Here is a 19648-nt window from a genome sequence, read left to right on the forward strand (position 1 = left end):
AACAGATTAAATTTCAGAAGAGTTAAACTGCTCAAATAACACACCATTTCCATTCTTCACTGTTTCAAGGTGGATGAAGACTTTAATTTATTGTTATTTAAAGACTAATTAAAATGATTTAACAATAACATTCAATAAAACTGGCTTTTCACTCAGTACACAAAATGGAATGCTGTGAGCTACCTGCCAGTAGAGACTGGTAGGCACTTCACGGGCAGTTAACTCCTGGGTGTAACTTTGGAAGGCGTTAACTAATCCCAGTCCGGATTCACAGCCAACCTGTCTCAAAATGCTGACTCCGTTTTGCACAACAACTGACCCTGCTCTAAATTTGCCACTTCCAAACTGTAAACTTTCCTCATTTCAGTTCATCCAACTGGGTCAGTGCAGCAAATGACTAAATAAATATTTGCGAACTGGGGAGCTGAAAAAGCACGAAAGCCTTTTGCTGTGCCAAGGCTGTGCACCCATCTGCGAGCAAAAGCAGAATCTGAAAGGGAGGGGTCTGGTAGCTGCACTGTTTTCAGAGAGATGGGAACAAGACACAGCAGTTCTGCTCCCAAACCACACTTCCTTTGTTTACTACAGCAGACAGATTAAAAACCAACAGCACATTCTCTCACATTTCCCCACATTGGAAGCAGATGCTCACTGCCAAGTTGAAAAGAAAGGTTTCTAAAAGCTCTCTAAAGTTTGTTTTATGCCTTGCAATTACACCTCAAATTTTTCCTGAAATCGGAGAAAAAAAATCACAGAAAGAATTCAGTATTTTCTCACTTTAGAATAAAAGACAAATTCAGATTAGAAAATATATATACTTGCACCTCTGTTTATGTTTGAATAGACTTTCACAGGTGTTTGTAGAAAGTGCCCATTAACAAAAAATCCCTAAATTAGCATCTACACTTGGTGTAATTCAGCACACTGGAACGGATTATAGCCAATATAACTACTCCTTAGGAAAAAACATTATTAAATATTTAATGGTTTTACATATTTTTCTCTTTATTTAAATAACATTTAATATCCATTGTTTTTGATTCAAGCATGAATTAAGTGATTCAAGCACTCCACCTGCTTTCCTGTACTAATTCTATACTATGTTCAAAAGTAATATAATAGTTGAAGAGTTAGCAAGAAAAAAAAATAGAACAAAGTGTTTTGCAAAAAAACAATCACAAATACTTTCTTAGTAAAAAATATTTAATCCTAAAGTAGATCAATGCTTTGTATTTCTGATAAAATAATTTATATAATGTATATATAAAATACATATACATACACAACTGAATAATTATTCCATACAATAGATTTGACATTAAATACTGGACTCAGTTTATCCTTTTTCTACTCTCTGCAAGTCATCTGCAAACCACTGGTTTCTGTCCTCATGTAATTGTTATTCTCAAGCATTCTTCCAGCATTGTCTGTAAATAAATTTCAGATGAAGCTTGCTCCTGAACTTTTTACCCTTGCTGCTGGTCTTTTGCTGGGTATAACAGTCACTTTAGCCACCTGATACTCTTTTTCTGGAAACTGAATCGAATAATCCAGAATTTCCACCGAGAACACAACAATGCAAGCAGCACTGGCATGAGGAAAAAAAACACAAGAGCACACTGAATGCTGTATTTTATATCCTATTTTGCAAAGGATTTACTTGGTTTCTCTTCTGCATATGGAAACATTAAATACTGAAACATTATCTGGGAACAAAAATGCATCTTCCAAAGTTGCATGGAAGCGAACCATGCAAAAGTGTCCCAGCTATCCTCCCCTTTTCCTTAACTACCCCCTAATTTGTCACCTTGAGAAGTTCAGGATGACAAAAAAACCAGCGTCTGAACACTTGCACTTGCAGTGCAAGTCATGTAGAATACAAAGCTGAGAACAGCTGGTAAACATCTGTAGTACTGTTACTTTAGCCACTACAAAACCAAAAACGATTCCAAAAGCCTTACAATATTAAGAAGGGGAAAAAGAAAACAAGTTAAGTCTCTTTTCAGAAAATAGATAAACACTGGCCAGTAAAGCCACTAATGGCACTAGCATGTCGAAGGCCAGAATCCCTTCAGTGCTACTGTACTGGCCACACTGACATTTTACTCTAAACTAGCTGAAATATGTCACTAGCAAAACCTACGTCCTCCCCATCAGCAACTCTCAAGTCCCTTAGAAATAAAGCCTACCTAATTTCTAATTCCCCGTATTAGCATGACTCTGGGATATGGCTTTTCCTTAATTTCCCTGCACACTGACCTTAAACTGTCTAGGTCCTTAATATCAAATGAGCCCTGAGGTCAGCACTAAGCAGAACCCATCTTTATGTGGTTTATTCACATTGTTCCCAGCCTACAGGCAACCTGGATTATCAGTGTTATCTGGTGTTAAAATAACATTAAACACAGTGAATTTTTAAGTGGTACTAAGTATTTCCAGCTTTATTTACAGGACAATTAGATCGTACCACATTAAAAGATGCTTGTAATTTCTGCCCAGGCCTAACTCAGGAATCTAAATGCCATCAGCCTCCACACAGAAATCTAATCTTCTTTCCAAATAAAACAGTGCAAGTTTTGTCCAGAGCAGCACTATAAAAACCCACAGCCCTTCCAACACTTGCTCTATTCCCATTCACTGTCTTCATCTGTAAACACCAGCCACCTCTTGTTTTGGATTTGGGATTGTGGCTTATTCCCTATACAGCACCTTGCAGGATCTTCCTTAAACTAGCATGCCCAGGAGCTGCAGAATTACACATTTCTTCATTTTGCGAAGGTCAGTACAGTTTGACAGCACCAGCAATCAGTTCCCAGTGAATCTGGAGGCACTCAGCAATTCACAGCAGTGGGACTGATGTTCTCAAAGGATCCCAGCACCTATTTAAGAGCCAAATCCTCACTGGTTTCCAGTGGGATTAAATGCTGAAATGCTGTAATGATGTGGGTTTAAGTCACAGGGATCACTTTTTTGTTTCCTTTGACCCACAGTGTCCATTCTCTGAGCGTTATGCACTGACTTTCACTTTGATTAGGCCCCTTAATCCTCTTTATAGCTCAGAAAAATCAGGTGTCCTTTCCAAGGCAGGACAGACAAAGCAAGGAACGCATCTCAGAGAAAACCCAGCACACTTCAAAGACCACAAATGAATAAATTAATGCACGTGGACAAATTAATTGCAAGAAAACTGATGTACTGCCATGAGGAAAAAAAAAAAAATGAAGTGTTGACAGTTATTTAGTGAAGACAAGCTCACACAGGATCACCACTACTGTGCTTTTAATCCATTTTTGTGTGTCTGGCAGTAGGACCTCACTTTGGCCATAACAGCTGGGCTGTACTACACAAAGTGAGTGGTGCTATAAATACCAGCATATAAAAATTCTAGTTGCTTTGCATGAAGGTGAACAGGAGACCTGAATCCTGCAAGCACGATTTTTATAGCACCACTGAGTAAGTAATACTGAGAGATTTCTAGGCAGGGAAGTACTAGTGGCGATAATTTTTTCCTCACCTGCAAAGTCTTGCAGCCGTATATACACACACACATACATATATATATAAAGGAGGGGATACTTTTAACTGATACCATAAATGTCCCCAAGCATCTTGCAAACCAGTACCGTTTATAACAAAAACCTCATTCCAAACCCCTCATAAAAATGTAAATCAGAATATATCCAAACACTCTGTTTGGGAAATGAATTAGCCTACTTCACAGGGGAGATATAATCAAATGGTTTTCATGTAACTTCTAATCATTGTTATATTCAGCAGTATATCGTGGTCTTTGAAGTAGCATCATAAACATTTTTAAAATAAAGCAGGTTTTACACTGGATTGTGGGCTGCTTCTCTTAACTCTGCTTCCTTTTTATAAATCAAAGTTCACGACTGCACAACATGTCTCCACTGCAAATTAATGAAGTTCATGCATATAAATCAAAGGTGTATTTGCTATCTCAACCACAGATTCAAAGTTTCTCTGTGTTTATGAGAACAGTGACAGCATGCAAATCTCCTTTGATTTCTCCTTCTTCATCTTTTAAACTCAATTTTGTACCTTTATTCTTCCAGAAACTTGTAACACACATACTGGAGGGAGCAGCTGATAGAACACAGCAATCTAACTCCCTTCTGATCCATGAAATGACCCAGACATTCCCCAGGTTATGCAGCCTTTAAAACCCATCGTCTCACTGCAGGCAAAGATGCCACCACTTCTTGTACTGCCTCTGTATGTGTGGAACCAAATGTAAGCCACTTTGGCTGCTGCCTGCAGTAGCTCTCATTTACTACTGACGTGGCTTCAACTAAAAGCATTCCCCCTGCAGAAAATGGGGAAAAATCAGAAACAGCCTTCACACTGGGAAGAAAGTCATACAGCCTCCCCAGGGTTTGCTTCCAAGCACCGACAGTTATGGTAAAGCTGTACCTTGCAAATCATGTGCATGATGACTGAAATGGTTCATCACATAGCATCCCTGAGCACCTCAGAGACATTTCATTAAGCTGCTGTTTTTCTAACTGAGCAGATGACATTGCTTTTGTTCCCCTTTAATGGCATTAATCCTACAACTAAAAAAACCCAAAGCCAAAAAAAAATAAAAGCAAAAACAGTTTCCTTCCTTCCTCCATCCACCAGCTCACAAGTCCTGAGCAGAACAGCTGATCTAAGTAAAACGAGGTGCAATACAACCTACCACCTTTGGCACCTATAGCACCTTTTCAGACAGATGATAAAAGCTGGTTAAACAGGTCCATCTTTCCACATTTAATTCCCTCTAAAAGCATGCAGATCTCAAGGAAGCTGATAAAAGCAGTTTCTATCCATTTCCTGCCTTCTAGAATATTTCTTTGCAACCGATCAGAAACGGTATTATTTCAAGCACTGCATTTCCTAGCGACATGACAATTATCATCTGAAGTACTTCTCCACATCCTGCCTATCTTGCTTTCTCCAGGAAGGCAGATGGGCATTGTGTATTCCACACCCTGGCTGCTCGACCCAACCGACACAGTCTGAAAAGTATTAAAATAAAAGAAATCAAATGTGTCAAAAAACAGCATGGTGAGAAAGGGCAGTGGAAAGGACAATCTGCTTTTAGATCTTCAAGTTCATATTATATTTCTGCACATTCTCTTGTCCTATCTTATTTGTTTTGTCCAAGTAGCTTTAACTTTGGGTTGGGTTTCTTTATTTTGTTTTTTATTCCAAATTGGAAACACAGTTTGAATATTTACCTAAAGTCAGTGAGGTTACATACATTTTCTTAAGGAAACTGATTCTTTATACAAAAGGAATCTGTCAAGAGTTTCTGGAAGTATTCATTAAGGCATACAGGAAAATAAATTGGGCTGAAAATGTGGGGGATGAACACAGATGAAACTGTGATTAGTAGTCTAGCTAAACACAACATATGAGAAGATGAGCACCCATATGGAAGACAGACACTGGGACAGTTCCTCATGAATCGGTCTGGGGTTAAACTGCCACTTGTGATATAGAATCATAGAATGGTTTTGGTTGGGAAGGACCTTAAGATCATCCAGTTCCAACCCCCTGCCATGGGCAGGAGCACTTCACACTAAACCATGCCACCCAAGGCTCTGTCCAACCTGGCCTTGAACACTGCCAGGGATGGAGCATTCACAACTTCCTTGGGCAACCCATTCCAGTGCCTCACCACCCTCACAGTAAAGAATTTCTTCCTTATATGGTTTCTTTTTAAAAAGACTTACCATGTAATCCCATGCATACGTGCCCAAGCATATGCATGCATACATAAAATATGTATGCATACATGCGTGTTTAATGCAACGTCCTAAAGATGTTGGCTGCAGCTAAAAGTTTGAGAGGCATTGTCAGTACAGGAGAAAGATATTAAAGAATGACATAACCACACAGTATTGAGAAACAGAGTGACAGAAAAGGGTAATGGAATCAACCGTACAAAACAGTCACACACTTAGAGAATAAGAACTGATGCCACGAGGTAGAAAAGTCACCAACACAGAAAGTGTCACAAATTATTAAGTGCCACAAATTTGCTGCAAGCACACAGAAAGCAAACATACAGATGGTATTACAGCTTATGTATTTCTAGTGAAGACAAAGACATAATGATGGCACTCTATATGGCAGAATGGACATTGCCAAGGTCAGGGATGATGTAGTCATGCATCATGTTTTGTGCTGGAAGAATAAATCCTGACCCTTGAATGAGAATCTGAAGCATTACCACAATATAAGTACCAATTTAATTGCCAGTACTAAACAAACGAGATTGTCCTAACAGTGTTCTAAGCATCCAACAGGCTTGTCACAGCAGGGGATCTTCAGCAGAATAAAAGGTCCTGAAGCCAATTAACTGTAACTTGAATCCCTGCCACAGAGCTGAAATCAAGCATCATGGAACCATAAAACACCAAACCAGCTCATGCAGCTGTAGTATGCACAAGCAAAAGACAGGTAAGGATGGGAAAGAGAAGAATTAAAAACACAAATGATGAGAGAAAAAAAAGACACTCCTATAGCACAGCCCAAGAGCAGATCAATTTGCACAAGGGGAAGGGTGGTTTTCTGTTACTGATGCTGCCATCTTGCAGTTCTTATTTTAGGGCCCACATAATAAAAGAAGACAAAATGTTCTGCACAGCTGATGGGGACTGTAAAAGCTAAACATCAACAGCTAAAAATGATAATCTCAAAAAGCTGCCAGCAAGAGATAAAGCCCTTTATCTGTGCCTGTATATGTATGATACACATATATGCACATGAGGCACTGGGGACAAGAAAAGCACAAGGGGTAAAGTACTTTGCATATTTAGTCAATCATTTATTTCTATGCTGAATTTCCAAAACAGGTCTCTATATAGATACTGCATCTTGTCTCAAGCAGGATCACTTAACTAGCTAACAGATCCATTCAAACAGGTGTCAGCCTTAAAGTCAGACTGACACAACAGAGCCAAACAAATATGACAAGTTTTTCACCTCTCACAAGTAACATTTCTTGGAGATATTCAGAAGTCAAGCAAACTAAACTGCTGTTAGTCAGCAGCTCTCTGATCTTCCCTGTTCCTCCTCAAAAAAACCCAAACCATAAATACTGCAATGTCCTCAGTCCACCAGAGAATTCCAGGCTCAAAAAAAAAGTAATAAAAATTAAAGTAATATCACCACCATAAAAACAGTAAGAAATGACCTATTGTTCTTGTTTCTGAATACTGTTGCATAATCAGCCTTGGAAAAGCTTACAGGGCATGAAACGATTTCCACTGGCATGTCAAAGTGTTTATAGTTCAGAAAAGACTTGAGATAATCTGATCTTGACAAATCACACCAATCTGCTCTTTTCTCCTTCCCTGACACAGCAATCCCAATTTCACTTTTGCAGTCAGCCAGTCTCTAACCTCTACAGCTCACGCTCTCTATAACCGGCATTCATGCAGTATCTAAGCATGTCACACAAGAAACAGAAAGAAACATGACTGCCGGTCTACATCTTGTCCTCTTCTTTTCTCTTGAGGACACGGAATCATGCTTGCCAAAAGGCACACTGGAGCAATTCTCCCTGTTGTTAAAGGCAGAACACAAGGAGATACAGCCTTCAGTTTCTAGCTTAATATCCTCCATGGGTATTTTGAGCCCACTGGCCAACATCTAATTCTGACAAAAAGAGAGGCAGGGACATGAGAGGGACAAAAAACATTTGCCATGCAGGGGAAAGAGCCAGCCTAGCCCTTCTGCTGACAGAAAGGCTTGGGGTTATGTGGTTGGCTTGCCAGCTGGCCAGCTTATAGCAGCGCATCTTCTTTGCATGCAGGCAAACAGGGCATGGGATGGAGCTAAGAACACAAGGGGATAGGAGGAGTCAGGGCCATGGGCAGAAAAGGAAGGCAAGAAAGTTAACAGTGAAGAGGAAATATAAAGTGTTAAAGGAAAGCGGAGGGGAATAAAAATCAGAGAATGGAGAAGGAGCAAAAAGGCAGACATTACTAACACAAGACAGAACTATGGAAGTCCAGCTTCCATAGCTCCATTGCTCAGGGAATACCTTGCCAGGGGAGGCTAGCTTTGTCACCTTTGTTGGCTATTTTCAACATCTTGGATGAGCTACCAAAAGCTCTCATCTCATTTCTTACTAGTTTTAGTTTGCACATTCCTGAAGATTCCTGAAGGCTACTGCTACTACAGGAAATAAAACAAAGAGATTAGGAATGGGTTTGTGGAAATATGAATTTTTTTGTGAAGGGTGAAAAAAAAAATGTTACTTTCTTAGGAGAAGCTCCTCCCCATGCAGGGAATTAACGTCTCTACCTCCCAGCTCTATTCAAGGTTTATTTTTAGATGCTTTCAGTCCAACTCTCTGCACAGGGATGTTTCTTATTCATATGGCTCAGTCCCAAGTCACAGTGTTGCAGGAAAAAGCCAGGACTACGACAAAGAGGGTAACACTTTCTATCACAAGCAAGACTGAATTCAGAATTAACTTTTGCAGACTATGAAATAAAACTTTTTAACTGCTAAAGCTTTACTTGAATTCAACCAGTCCCAAAACCTAAGCCAGTAATCAGCAAGAATCAGCAACTCTTCATTTGGCACAAGGAAGGAGCAGTACTGATTGCGTAAACCATAGCAAACAAGGGGAGGCACAGGCTGACAGAAGCAGAAGGTGTTATTGGAAGTCCTTGTACTGTAGGCATCCAGGTAGTAAACCTGAAATGATCGCTGACTCCTCTTTCTTCTGTACCCTTTTTTGGCTGCGTCCCAGTACACCTGCAGGAGGTGGTTTAACCCTGGACCAAGCTCCACTGGACAATTACCGAATGAAGATAAGGTATTTGATAACCATACAGTACCAACCTTATTTGTTCTTGGGTTTAACATCAGTGGCTTGCCCTTCTCTTTCGTGTGCACGCTGCGACGTGCCATCACACAGGGAGTGGTAGCAGCTCTCAGTCGGGAAAACATCTTTCCTCTTATACTGCACCTGGAAAAAGGGAAAGAAAACCATTCAGATGCAGAGGCAGCAGAACTAATGTTCATATTTGTAGGCCATCTGTTGTAAAAGGAATAGGAACATGCTAGATAAAAGTCTTTGCTCTTAACATTGTGATAATAACACAAAATGGCCTTCCAGCAGCAAGGAAAAGAAAAAAAGGGAGTCTTTACAGCAACGAGAGCACATGAGTGAGTGGAGAGAATACACAGGGACACTGATTGAGCTAGCATTATGCTGTGGGCTGCAATCAGGCAGCATTCAGTAAGTATTGTCTTATAGCACCATAAACCCAGAGCAAATTGCCATTAGCAAATATTAACCTTCTGTGGTGACCCATGAAACTGGCACCAGTACAAATACCAGGGAGGACAGAATGACTTGGGCTAGTACAGCAGGAAAACTTAAACTGAGTTTCTCCAACCATGAAGTCTTGTTGCCTGGATAGCAGAAAAGAAAGAAACTATGTCTGTTAGCATATGAAAACTAGATTAAATGTAGAATTAAAATGGTCAGAAATTCACTGAACTCTGGACTCCATGCTTAGGTTTTTTTCAAATTCCAAACCTAAAACAAAAAGCTATTTTAAGAAGGACTATATCCTTTTCAATAAAGGATACGTTTGTCTAATAAAATAAATATCCCTTAAGCATCAGGCTTATAGACAGCAAGGCAGAAATCCAGATCAGCATGGCATGGGACCCCTGCATCCCATGCTCCACCATCCCCTGACCCAGCTACTTGTTTATGTCCAAGGCACAGGCTAGGACAGTAAATCAGGTTATGAGACATTTTTAAGGACTGAAATGATGCGTGATTTGGATTTTTAATTTCTTCCAGATGGAAGCCAAAATTAGATTAAGGAACAAAACTTCATTATCTTAAATATAGCCTGAATACTTCAGAAGACCTCTCTATAATTAAATTTACACATAATCAGCTTTTAAGACAACAGGCTGATCTTACAAGTTACAGTCTGAGGATTTTCTTCAAAATCTTTCCAAGCAGTAAAAGAACATGAAAACATAATATTTTTCATCAGTAGTTACTCCCGAGTTTCTCTCCTACCCATGGTAAAGCAGCACTGACATTCAGAAGGATCCCTTTCTCTCATCCTGTTTGCTTGTTTATGCCTTGCTGTTGGAAAAAAGTTCCACTCAAAACCCACATGTTCAGCTGTTTCATAGAAAAGAACATAAATTTACTTGGAGAGAGGAAGAATGGGAGCCTTCCAGCACTACAAACACATGTTGCTTTTAACATTGATTCCTCCCTAAACCAGCTAGTGGTGGGCTAAACACAGTTTATGTGCCAGAACTCAGGGCACCTAGAAACCAGCAACAGATCAGCAAAATTGATTTCATCCTGCAAAACAACCAGCCTTTAGGAATGGCAAATTCAGTCCTAACTCGTTTTAATCCCAATTGCTCATTGCTGTCATTATACACTTGCGCACCCATCTCCTCACACACGAGGCTAAAAACGATCTGTGGTGAGAGTCACAGCAAACCTCAGCCCACATCCCATCCACGTGGTGTTTGGGTGACTTCAGTCTATCATGAGCAAACATCTTAAACAAGAAATTGAAAAGTAAGCCAAACACCCCACCTTATCTTACTCTAATTAAATCTAAATCACTTCATTGCAACTAATAAGCATTTAAGAAACAAGCAAGATTGTGGCCCAGATGTCTCCCAACTTGATCAATTAGCTCTCTAATCAACGAGAGAGAAAAAAAGACTTTTCAGGCGTGTGATTCAAATCTTAGAGATGTTACTTGCTTCTCTTCTGTGAGAGAGAAGACTTACTCCTCTCCTCTGAGGTGTACCTAAAATTATTCCCTTGGTGGAGGTATCTTAGATACATAAAGCAAGTGGGAGAATCAGGATTCATTTTCAACTCAGTTTAGATCCAAGAGATAAAATCCCAGTTAATTTATATCCAGCATAAAACCTGACTGGTTACTCACTCCTGAGCTCTCCTTCTCTTGCTCTTTTAATTGTTTATTTGTTTCACCTCCCATCTTGCCCTTCTCCTCTAACTCCTTTTGCTGCAGACTTTTAAACATGTTTAAGCAAGAACCTGCCTCCAAAACTCACCTTAACATGACTTACTCTGAAACCACAACACAAGCATCTTCCCCCATCCCTGGTCCACATTCCTCTGTAGAGGTGCCAAGAGCTCTGTGCTTTGCCAGTGTGGCCACGGCCCTCCATGACTCACCACCTCGTCCCAGCTCTGCTGGCCACCAGCCTAGCAAGAACAAGCCACCCCTATGCCCACGTCCTCCTTCTTCACAAGCCCTAATTCCTCCTCAAAAACACATGTACAGTAACCCTTAAGATTAAAAATCAAGTCTACATCCATACATGCTGCCAATGGTTTACCGCTCCTTAAAACAGAGCTCCCAGGCTGGCTCTGCTCACAGACAGTTTAAGCCAGATGGAGCACTGAGGTAGCCATAAAAACCAGCTCACACTAGAAGCTTGGGACAGAGCTTCTCACACGAAAGATGCCATCAGACAATAAAAATCCTTTAAATGCAGCATGGTCTGACTGACAACAAACAAGCTGCCCTGGGCAGCACCACTTCTCTCCTGACCTCATGGGAAAGAAAGAAGGGACACAAAGCCTCATGTCCAGTGGCTTATATTGCCAGCCCTGTTTCTGGGAAGCACTTTTGGCAGGCAGCAAGCTGCAAGGACAGGTCTGGAAGAACAGTCCCCAAACTAATACCTGGTTTCAAGAAGATGAAAAAGTTGGGTCATGCTTCTTTGTTTTTAAACTGTTTATGATGGTTTTGTAGAAGAGTGGCAAGGCTTGAGATGACGCTACTTTATCCATACGAAAAAGGAATATTGATTCTGATAGCAGAGCCTGATAGAAAAGGGGAAGGATGTCAACTGAAAGAAAGTGAGGGGGTTGCAATGACGTGAAAACCATCCACAGAGGACAGAGGTTGTGCAATGTCTGCAAAGAAAGCAGAGGAATTGAAAGGGGAATAAAAGCCAGCTAAATCATGTGTCAGCATAAGCAGAACAAGGACTTGTTTTCTTCTCTCAGTGGTATGGACTAGATGAGACCATAGTGTACCACTAAACCTAATCCAATTCAATTGGTAATTTCTGACTTATTACTATGTACATGCTGTGCTACAATTTAAGAGAATTAAATTCTTAAGTATAACAGATGACAGCTCTCTGCTGTGCCTTATCAGGAGGCATCTGGCCAGGTCAAACTAATTACCAATACTGCACAAGTGTCCTTATCTAGGAGCAAATGTTTTGCTGCTGCAATTATGGATTTGTAAAATTGCAAAAGCTACTTTTAAGGGAAAGGTTCGTAATACTTTTAAAAGGTGCAATTATGTTGCTCAGAGAGTCAGGAAGCTCAGCATCAATTAAAGCAAGGTTTGCTTCAGTTACTGCGCAGGCTGCCTGTTACGTGGATTATACCTTAATGCAGATGAGTAGACAACAACTTGTGCCTAATGAGTCTGCAGTCATCCTTCAGTCTGAAGGATGGCTAAACATAAATAGGTTTCAAGTATTCCTGAAATCTTGCATAAATGAACAGTTCTGACCTTTCCTCCATGTACAAAAGTTACCAAGACTTGTGTGTTAACAGAAACTTGTTCTTGGTAATACTTGTTGGAATTGTTAGTTCAAGACCCTACAGACCCCAAAGTGTTTCCAATCTTTCTGGCCTCAAGTCAGTTTTTGTTTTTAAGCACCACTGCTCTAGGGCCAACAAACATTTTCTCTTACACACCCGCAGCAGTCTATGCAGTGGGTCTGCTGTGGATGCACGACTGCAGTGTTCTCTCACTGTTACTCTTTTTAACAAACAGAAAAGACTTGCCTACCCAAGCATGACACAAACCAGGCACACACTACCTGGCTTCATCACTTCAGTAATGATAAAGCAGTCTAAAATTATTACATTACACAAGCATCAACAATAAACGTGCTTCCCAATGAGACTTTTACTTAAAGCAGCTTTTCCTGCACCCTTCTTTGTGGATCAAGGGGAAGGTGACACTGTTTCACAGCAGAAGCATGTACATGTGAGGAGGAAGGAGCAGAGAGATGAGGCTGGGCCATGCAGTTCCTCACAGGAACTCTGCACCTCTGTTTCCCTGAGCTCGTCAGACACCACAGGGGAAAGTTAGCAGAAAATGGTGGTAATAATGTTTTGTGTTCCTTCCAGCAAACATTTCTAATATACCGTGAGATCTGCAGATTAAAATGAATAATCATATGGAAAGATGTTACTAATAAAAGGTTTGGCAGCAATAAGTGGGTCCTTTTGGAAGTAGATCTTTAACATATTGAAACTTTTCTTCCTTCTTATTCTGAGGTAATCATTTCAATAAGGAGAAAAGTTAGATGTGAAGCATGTAAATAGAGCAAATAAGTTCACAACTTGAGGCTTGAAATATTCAGCAAATGAAGCACACTTAGGTGAATTCAAACGAGAATCATTTCAGAACACCTTTGCAAAAACAGCCTGTGCTCTCTGAATTACTTTATCTAGGGCTGAGTTGCTTGTTATTGGAGTCTTGGTTCATAAAAGCTCTTACCATACAACATCAGAGAGCTATTGTTTTTTTATACATTAATGGATCTGACCTAAACATTTTACTTAAGCACAGAAAGTCCATTATCATGTGCTGTGGAAACTGCAGCAGCAGTATTTTCAGCCTTCTCTGACAAGCAGATGACTTCACATTCTTGATTTTATCCCATTTGTCTAACTGGGGTGGCTACCTGTTGTAAACGCAGGTGCATCCCTGTAGGGCAAAGGCTTTATCCTGCAGAATCCTCTGAAAGACTGCAGAAATAAACAGAAAGGCGTTGTTGCTTTATTCTGGAGAACCAATATATCTCTCTATTAGAGCTCAACTCAGATCAAAAATATGTGTTTTTCTGGAGACAAGTTGAGAAAGAAACAAGAATGTTCTGAAAAACTGCTGCACAATTACAACAGGGAATACTTCCTTGCAGAACAGCTCAGCAATAAGCACAGAGAAACTGAGCTGCTGGCTAATTCAGTGCCCATCAGGTTAAGTATGAACCTGCCAACCACTTACAAACCTTGGTGTGCACTATAATTAAGGACTGTAAAGAAAAAAAGTCCTGTTTAAATCACAGAAGAATCTGAAAATGACCCATACACAAAGAGTTACCAGCCCAGGTAACCGCGAAGCCCTTCTGTTGCAATAAAGGTGCTGCCACCAGTAGTGAAGATGAAGATTCAGTTAGTACTCACTCACGCACAGCACACACTACCACGCGTTTTGACAGCTTCTTCCACAGCCTGCAGAAGGAAAAGCTTCAGATCTTGCCTGCACTCACACTGCTGACTCAAAACGTTGCCACACAGGACGATCAGAAGTTGTGTCCTGGGACCGTAACACACAATGTTGCTTAAAAAGACTTGCTCGGACCAAATTTCTACAGACCTTATAGGGCCAGCATCACGTTCAACACTTGCTGGCTGCACACACACATGGGTTGCTTACTCTGCCTAGCAAAATTAGCCATGTGCATATACTCTTACACAGAAAATTTCTCTCTGCGGTTCACTATTAACATTTTGGAATTAAAACCACGAAGGTACCAAATCAACAGCTTTTTTGGCTGTAAGATCATCCGTTTTAATCAGCTGTTTGTCAACGAAATTTTAGGGTTTCTTCAATCAGTTGGGAGATATGTGCCATGACATAACACACCAAGGTGCTGAGACACCAGCACCGCGAGAAGCTGCTGTGGCTGAGGCCAAGACATGGGACCTGTGGCGGTGGCACTTCAAACAGCCACTGCTGCTTCTTGTGACCCAAGAGGCAAACCCCGAGGTCTGCTCTAAAAATACCAGCAGCCTGACAAGCATTTCCTCTTCCAACAGCAGCTCCGCTACTGCCCAACATTTATTCTCTAGTATTTAGGGACGTGCCGTAAAACTTCGCTGCCGGCATGGGAACCATTGGCCAACACTAAATAGCTGGAAAAGCAGCTTCACCCTGGATGAAGGGGTCTGCGGAGCATCCCCCAACCCTGATCCGAGGAGCAGCCTCCAGCGATGGGGGCTGTTCTTGAAGGGCGGCAGCTGCGTTTGTCACCGCTCTGACAGCTGGCAAACACACTCCGCTGCACGGCCGAGGCCACGCAACCTCCTGTTTCCCCCGCAGCAAAACACCCGCTTTGGCTTCTTTCGGTTTCCAGCTGCCGCCGGAGCCGGCCGGGACCAGGGCAGCGGGCCGCGGCGGGCGGAGCGGGCCCCGGGGTGGGGGGGTCCCCACAGCAGGCCGAGCCTCGGGGCCTCACAGCGAACACAGAGGGGGTCTGGTGCGACTTAGAGCGACCGCAGGGGACCGAACGGAGGGGCGCGGAGCTCCCTACGTCCCGACGGGCTTCGTGTCCCCTCAGGGTGGGACGGGGCTGGCCACACGCCCGGGCCCTGCCGGCCCCGGTGCCGCCCCGGCCCTGCCCACCGCACACCTCCGGCTGCTGCTCGGCGGGGCGCGAAGCGGACGGCCTCTCCTCACCCTGGCAGCACGCAGGGTACAGGGCCAGAGGAGAGGTTTCAGAGGGAGGAGGACAGGCAGCGAGGGTCGAGGCTCTGTAGAAAACACCCCCGAGACACGGGTTGTAAAGAGAGGCCTTTCGTACGCCATTGCAATCGTAAGATTGTTACCAGAATGGGATCTACCTCCTCCTGCTGCTGCGGCTGCTGCCTGCCGAGCGATGCTGGCCGAGGACCTGTGTCTATTGTGCCACAGCAACTCCCACCGCCAGAGCTCCGTCCACCGTGGAGCCCACCACTGAATGAGGCGGGCGAGGAGGCGCCGGCGAGGGACACCCCGGAGGGCGGGGCGTCACCCGTGACCGACAGCATCGTGTAGCCAATGAGGGGGAAGCCGGCTCGCCCGCCCGTGGCCGGGCTCAGCCAATCAACTGCCGCTGCCGCCCTGACACAAGGGAAACCGCGAACGGGCACCGCCTCTGATATGTTAATGAGGCGGGAGCGACAGCGAATCAGCGTGGAGGGGCGGGGCTGTGTGAGGGCCGTGCCCTGAGGGGACGGTGAGGGTCGTGGGTCTCATGGCGGACGGGACCCTGGTACGGCGGGACCGCGGCTGCGGGGCGGGCACGGAGCTCCCCATGACCCGTGTGCAGTGAGTCCAGACCCCCCCGTGTGCTGGGCTGCACCCCCAGAGCGTGAGCAGCAGCTCAGGGAGGGGATCCTGCCCCTCTGCTGCGCTATGGGGAGACCCCCCTGCAGTCCTGATCCAGCTCTGGGGCAGCAGCACAAGAGGGACGTGGAGCTGTTGGAGCGAGGCCAGAGGAGGCCATGGAGATGCTGCGAGGGCTGGAGCAGCTCTGCTCGGGAGCCAGGCTGAGAGAGCTGGGCTGGGGCAGCCTGGAGAAGAGAAGGCTCCTGAAGGGGAGACCTGAGAGCAGCTTCAGAGCCTGAAGGGGCTCCAGGAAACCTGGAGAGGGGCTTGGGACAAGGGATGTAGGGACAGGCCAAGGGGAATGGCTTTAACCTGCCCGAGGGGAGACTGAGATGAGCTCTTAGGCAGAAGCTCTTTGCTGTGAGGGTGCTGAGGCGCTGGCACAGGGTGCCCAGAGAAGCTGTGGCTGCCCCATCCCTGGCAGTGTTCAAGGCCAGGTTGGACACAGGGGCTTGGAGCAAGCTGCTCTAGTGGAAGGGGTCCCTGCCCGTGGCAGGGGTTGGGACTGTATGAGCTTTAAGCTCCCTTCCATCACAAACCAGTCTGGGATTCATTGATTCTATGTTTTCCAGTATTGCAAATATTGAGGGTCTTAATTCTCTGCTGTCCCTTAACATGATTTAAATTGTGAAATGTAGGAACGAGGACTGTGCAGTTAAAAGAAGCAGTGTTGCTATGGGAACTAACAATACCTATATAAATCCACTTAATCAAAACCTCCTCGACTAATTGTGATTTTGAGGCCTGTCATGAAGTGCTCATTGTTCTGCTTTCTCCCTGTCAGCATGGCTGACGGCTTTGAAACATCTCTGAATAATGTGGTGCTGCACCTATAAACAAAGGAGATGGATAAAATAACACACAAGGTCATGACTTTTTTTAACCATGCATGGTTAAAAATAGCCCAAATCAAAGGCATTTAAAAATGCCAGAGCTCATCTCCAAATAGGATGAATTGGTGTTGCTGTAAACACATGTCATTTCAGACAGATCAAAGGTTTTGCCCTATATATCTATATCATTAACTGCAATGGTTAAAGACATGTAAACCCGTGTCATTTCAGACAGATCAAGGATCTTACCCAATATATCTATATCATTAACTGCAACAGTTAATGACTTGTTGCAGTTTATTGCAGAACACTTCTTTGTGAAAGAATCTGTTGAAAGCTGTGTTGTAATAATCCCAGAAGAGAAAAACCTCCACCCCAGGGAATGGGATTAGGAAGGGCTGCAAGGTCTGGAACTCACAGCAGCAGCCTTTAATGAGAGGGAGAACTTTGGTTTCTAGACAGCACACCCACTACTTCTGCACTGGTGTTTTCTCCCACCAGCTCTCTGATGTCCATCACACTCATTCTTGAAGCCAGACTCCAAGCCATCAAGCCTTTTCCAAGCTACAGGTTGTTGTGAAGAGGAAGTATGGTCCATCCTTCATATCTTAACATAACCCTGGTCTTGTGCCATGGAGCCATGTGTCATAGAAATGCTCAGCCTACTATCAGGTAATGCAGACTTGGCTTGTCCTAAGATAGGAAGGGGGTTCCTTACATTTTGTCCATTGTTCATCTCATGCTACTCCATAACCACTGAGTGCATGTTATGTTTCTAGTTACTTCCAGCAACTGCCTGTGGTACAAAAGCAGAGAAGTTGTCATTTCTTCTTCCTCCTGGGGACTTTTATCACCATATTTGGTGCTCAGCACAGAGGAGTTTCTTTTGGCGCTCATGATGTTGTTGCTTTACTGTCGCCAAGAGAACAACTGGGAGCTTTTAGCATTCCTCAGCTCCATAAAGCCAACTGTGATGGCTCTGCTGTTGATCTGGGTTGCATGGGAGCAGCCTTGAGCAGTGTCACAGCTTACTTATATGGGTCACAAATTCATTCAGGAACTTTTGATACAACAGGAGCCTCTTTGATTATAACAGTAGATTTCCCACAGGCCACTGCATTTTACTGGGGTTTTTGTTCAGTGCCAAAGTAAAATGCATCTCTCAAACATCAGTTTCAAGGTTGTATGTCAAGGTGGTTTTCTTAAATCACTTCCACTCGCCTAAAACCATACTCTATTTGCTCTGAGCTTTCCTGGACTTTTGATCATTTGCTGCTGTTCTGTCTCCCTGTGCTAAATGACAGTCAGATACTTCCTGTTTCATTTTCCTTGTGATAAACCGTATTGATTGTAACCCAGTCTGACAAATTAAACAGAAGACTTTTGATTCCTATCCTTGAGATGATTTTGTCTCTGTTTTCTGTAACGTTCCCTATTTTTAAAATATCTTATTTAAAGCAAAGTCACCAGAGCTGGACTCAGTATTTTCGTATTTTTATATCACTGATTGTTAATGTAAACTAACCCCCCCAAAAAAAATCAAACCCCAGACTTCTCTGTTCTCGAGATCCAAGGCTCTTTTCCTCTACAGCACTGCCTCAACACCTACACTCTCATGTCTATAAATACATTTATAATGTAGTTAAATATATATAGCTACTGAACAAACAAATATTTAAGCAGTCATGTTGCTTTTTATCTACCTCCAATCTTGGACTTTTTTACAGTGCAGACTAGCAGACAAGCCATCTCTCAGGAAGATAAAAACTGGCAACTTCACTTTCCACTATATTTCTGTTAAAAAGTGCCAGTTGTTAACTTCATGGTTAAACTAGTCCTCATATGGAGAGATGACTCCACTGACTTCTCATTTACATTGTGAGACTATAGCCGGAACTAGGCAGTAAAGATGATTGTTACCTCAAGGCAAGGCTTGTGAAGAAAAATAGTATCTTTTATTAAACTGATCCCACTAGAAGATACTGTTCTCCCCACACACCTTGTCTCTCTTATATCTTTAGAGCAACAACACTGCTAACTATCTTTATGCTGTTTCCATTATTTGATTCTACTTCTGCCTAGTAATTTTGTTCTATCTTTTAAAGTTGTTCTGCTTAAAATCACTCATGTAGCATTTTTACGATCAAATATGTCCAGAATATTCTCTGGCTCTGAGACCAGCTCGCATGGGAACATCCCACATCCATGCTATAAAAGTGTTTTACAGTCTAAATCAATGTTTATGTGCAGACTGCACTTTGGGCATAGCATGCTAGTTCCCACACTGTCTCCAGCAGTTGTTTAGGAAAATGCTAGCTGGCCTGATCCAGAGCTATGGCTGGGGTTGTCCTAACAATTGAACAGTGTAGGTGACAGAGCTCCAGCTCCTGGGGACATTTTGTAGCACTGTTAAATCTGTGCCTATTGGGGGTGATGTTCTTTAAGCATATGTCCATATGTGTCTGTAAGTCTTCCCAGTTAGGGAGCTTTGGCCTACGTGGATACAAGTCCCTTCCCAAACTAGTTCTGATTAATACCTTAGTAACTCTTGTAGGTTAACAATAGTCTGGCATT

The 19648-nt window shown here is 42.9% G+C and overlaps 1 protein-coding gene across 3 annotated transcripts in view; it reads right to left on the minus strand.

The window, feature by feature from the left end:
• The window catches only part of ME2 (malic enzyme 2), a 38147-nt gene extending 22092 nt beyond the window's left edge, over positions 1-16055 (minus strand). For all 3 annotated transcript variants that reach the window (XM_061450471.1, XM_061450472.1, XM_061450470.1), the window contains exons 1-2: positions 15701-16055; positions 8869-8995 (exon numbers count right to left, since the gene is read on the minus strand). In XM_061450471.1, the coding sequence (XP_061306455.1) occupies positions 8869-8976 (108 nt within the window). In that variant the 5' untranslated portion in view covers positions 8977-8995; positions 15701-16055. The remainder of the gene's footprint in view (positions 1-8868; positions 8996-15700) is intronic.
• Between the last annotated feature and the right edge of the window lie 3593 nt (positions 16056-19648).

This window comes from Pezoporus flaviventris, unplaced genomic scaffold (genome assembly GCF_033815535.1).
Source record: "Pezoporus flaviventris isolate CSIRO_AGI_PZ_B2104156 unplaced genomic scaffold, CSIRO_AGI_Pfla_v1 ptg000010l, whole genome shotgun sequence".
NCBI lineage: Eukaryota > Metazoa > Chordata > Aves > Psittaciformes > Psittacidae > Pezoporus > Pezoporus flaviventris.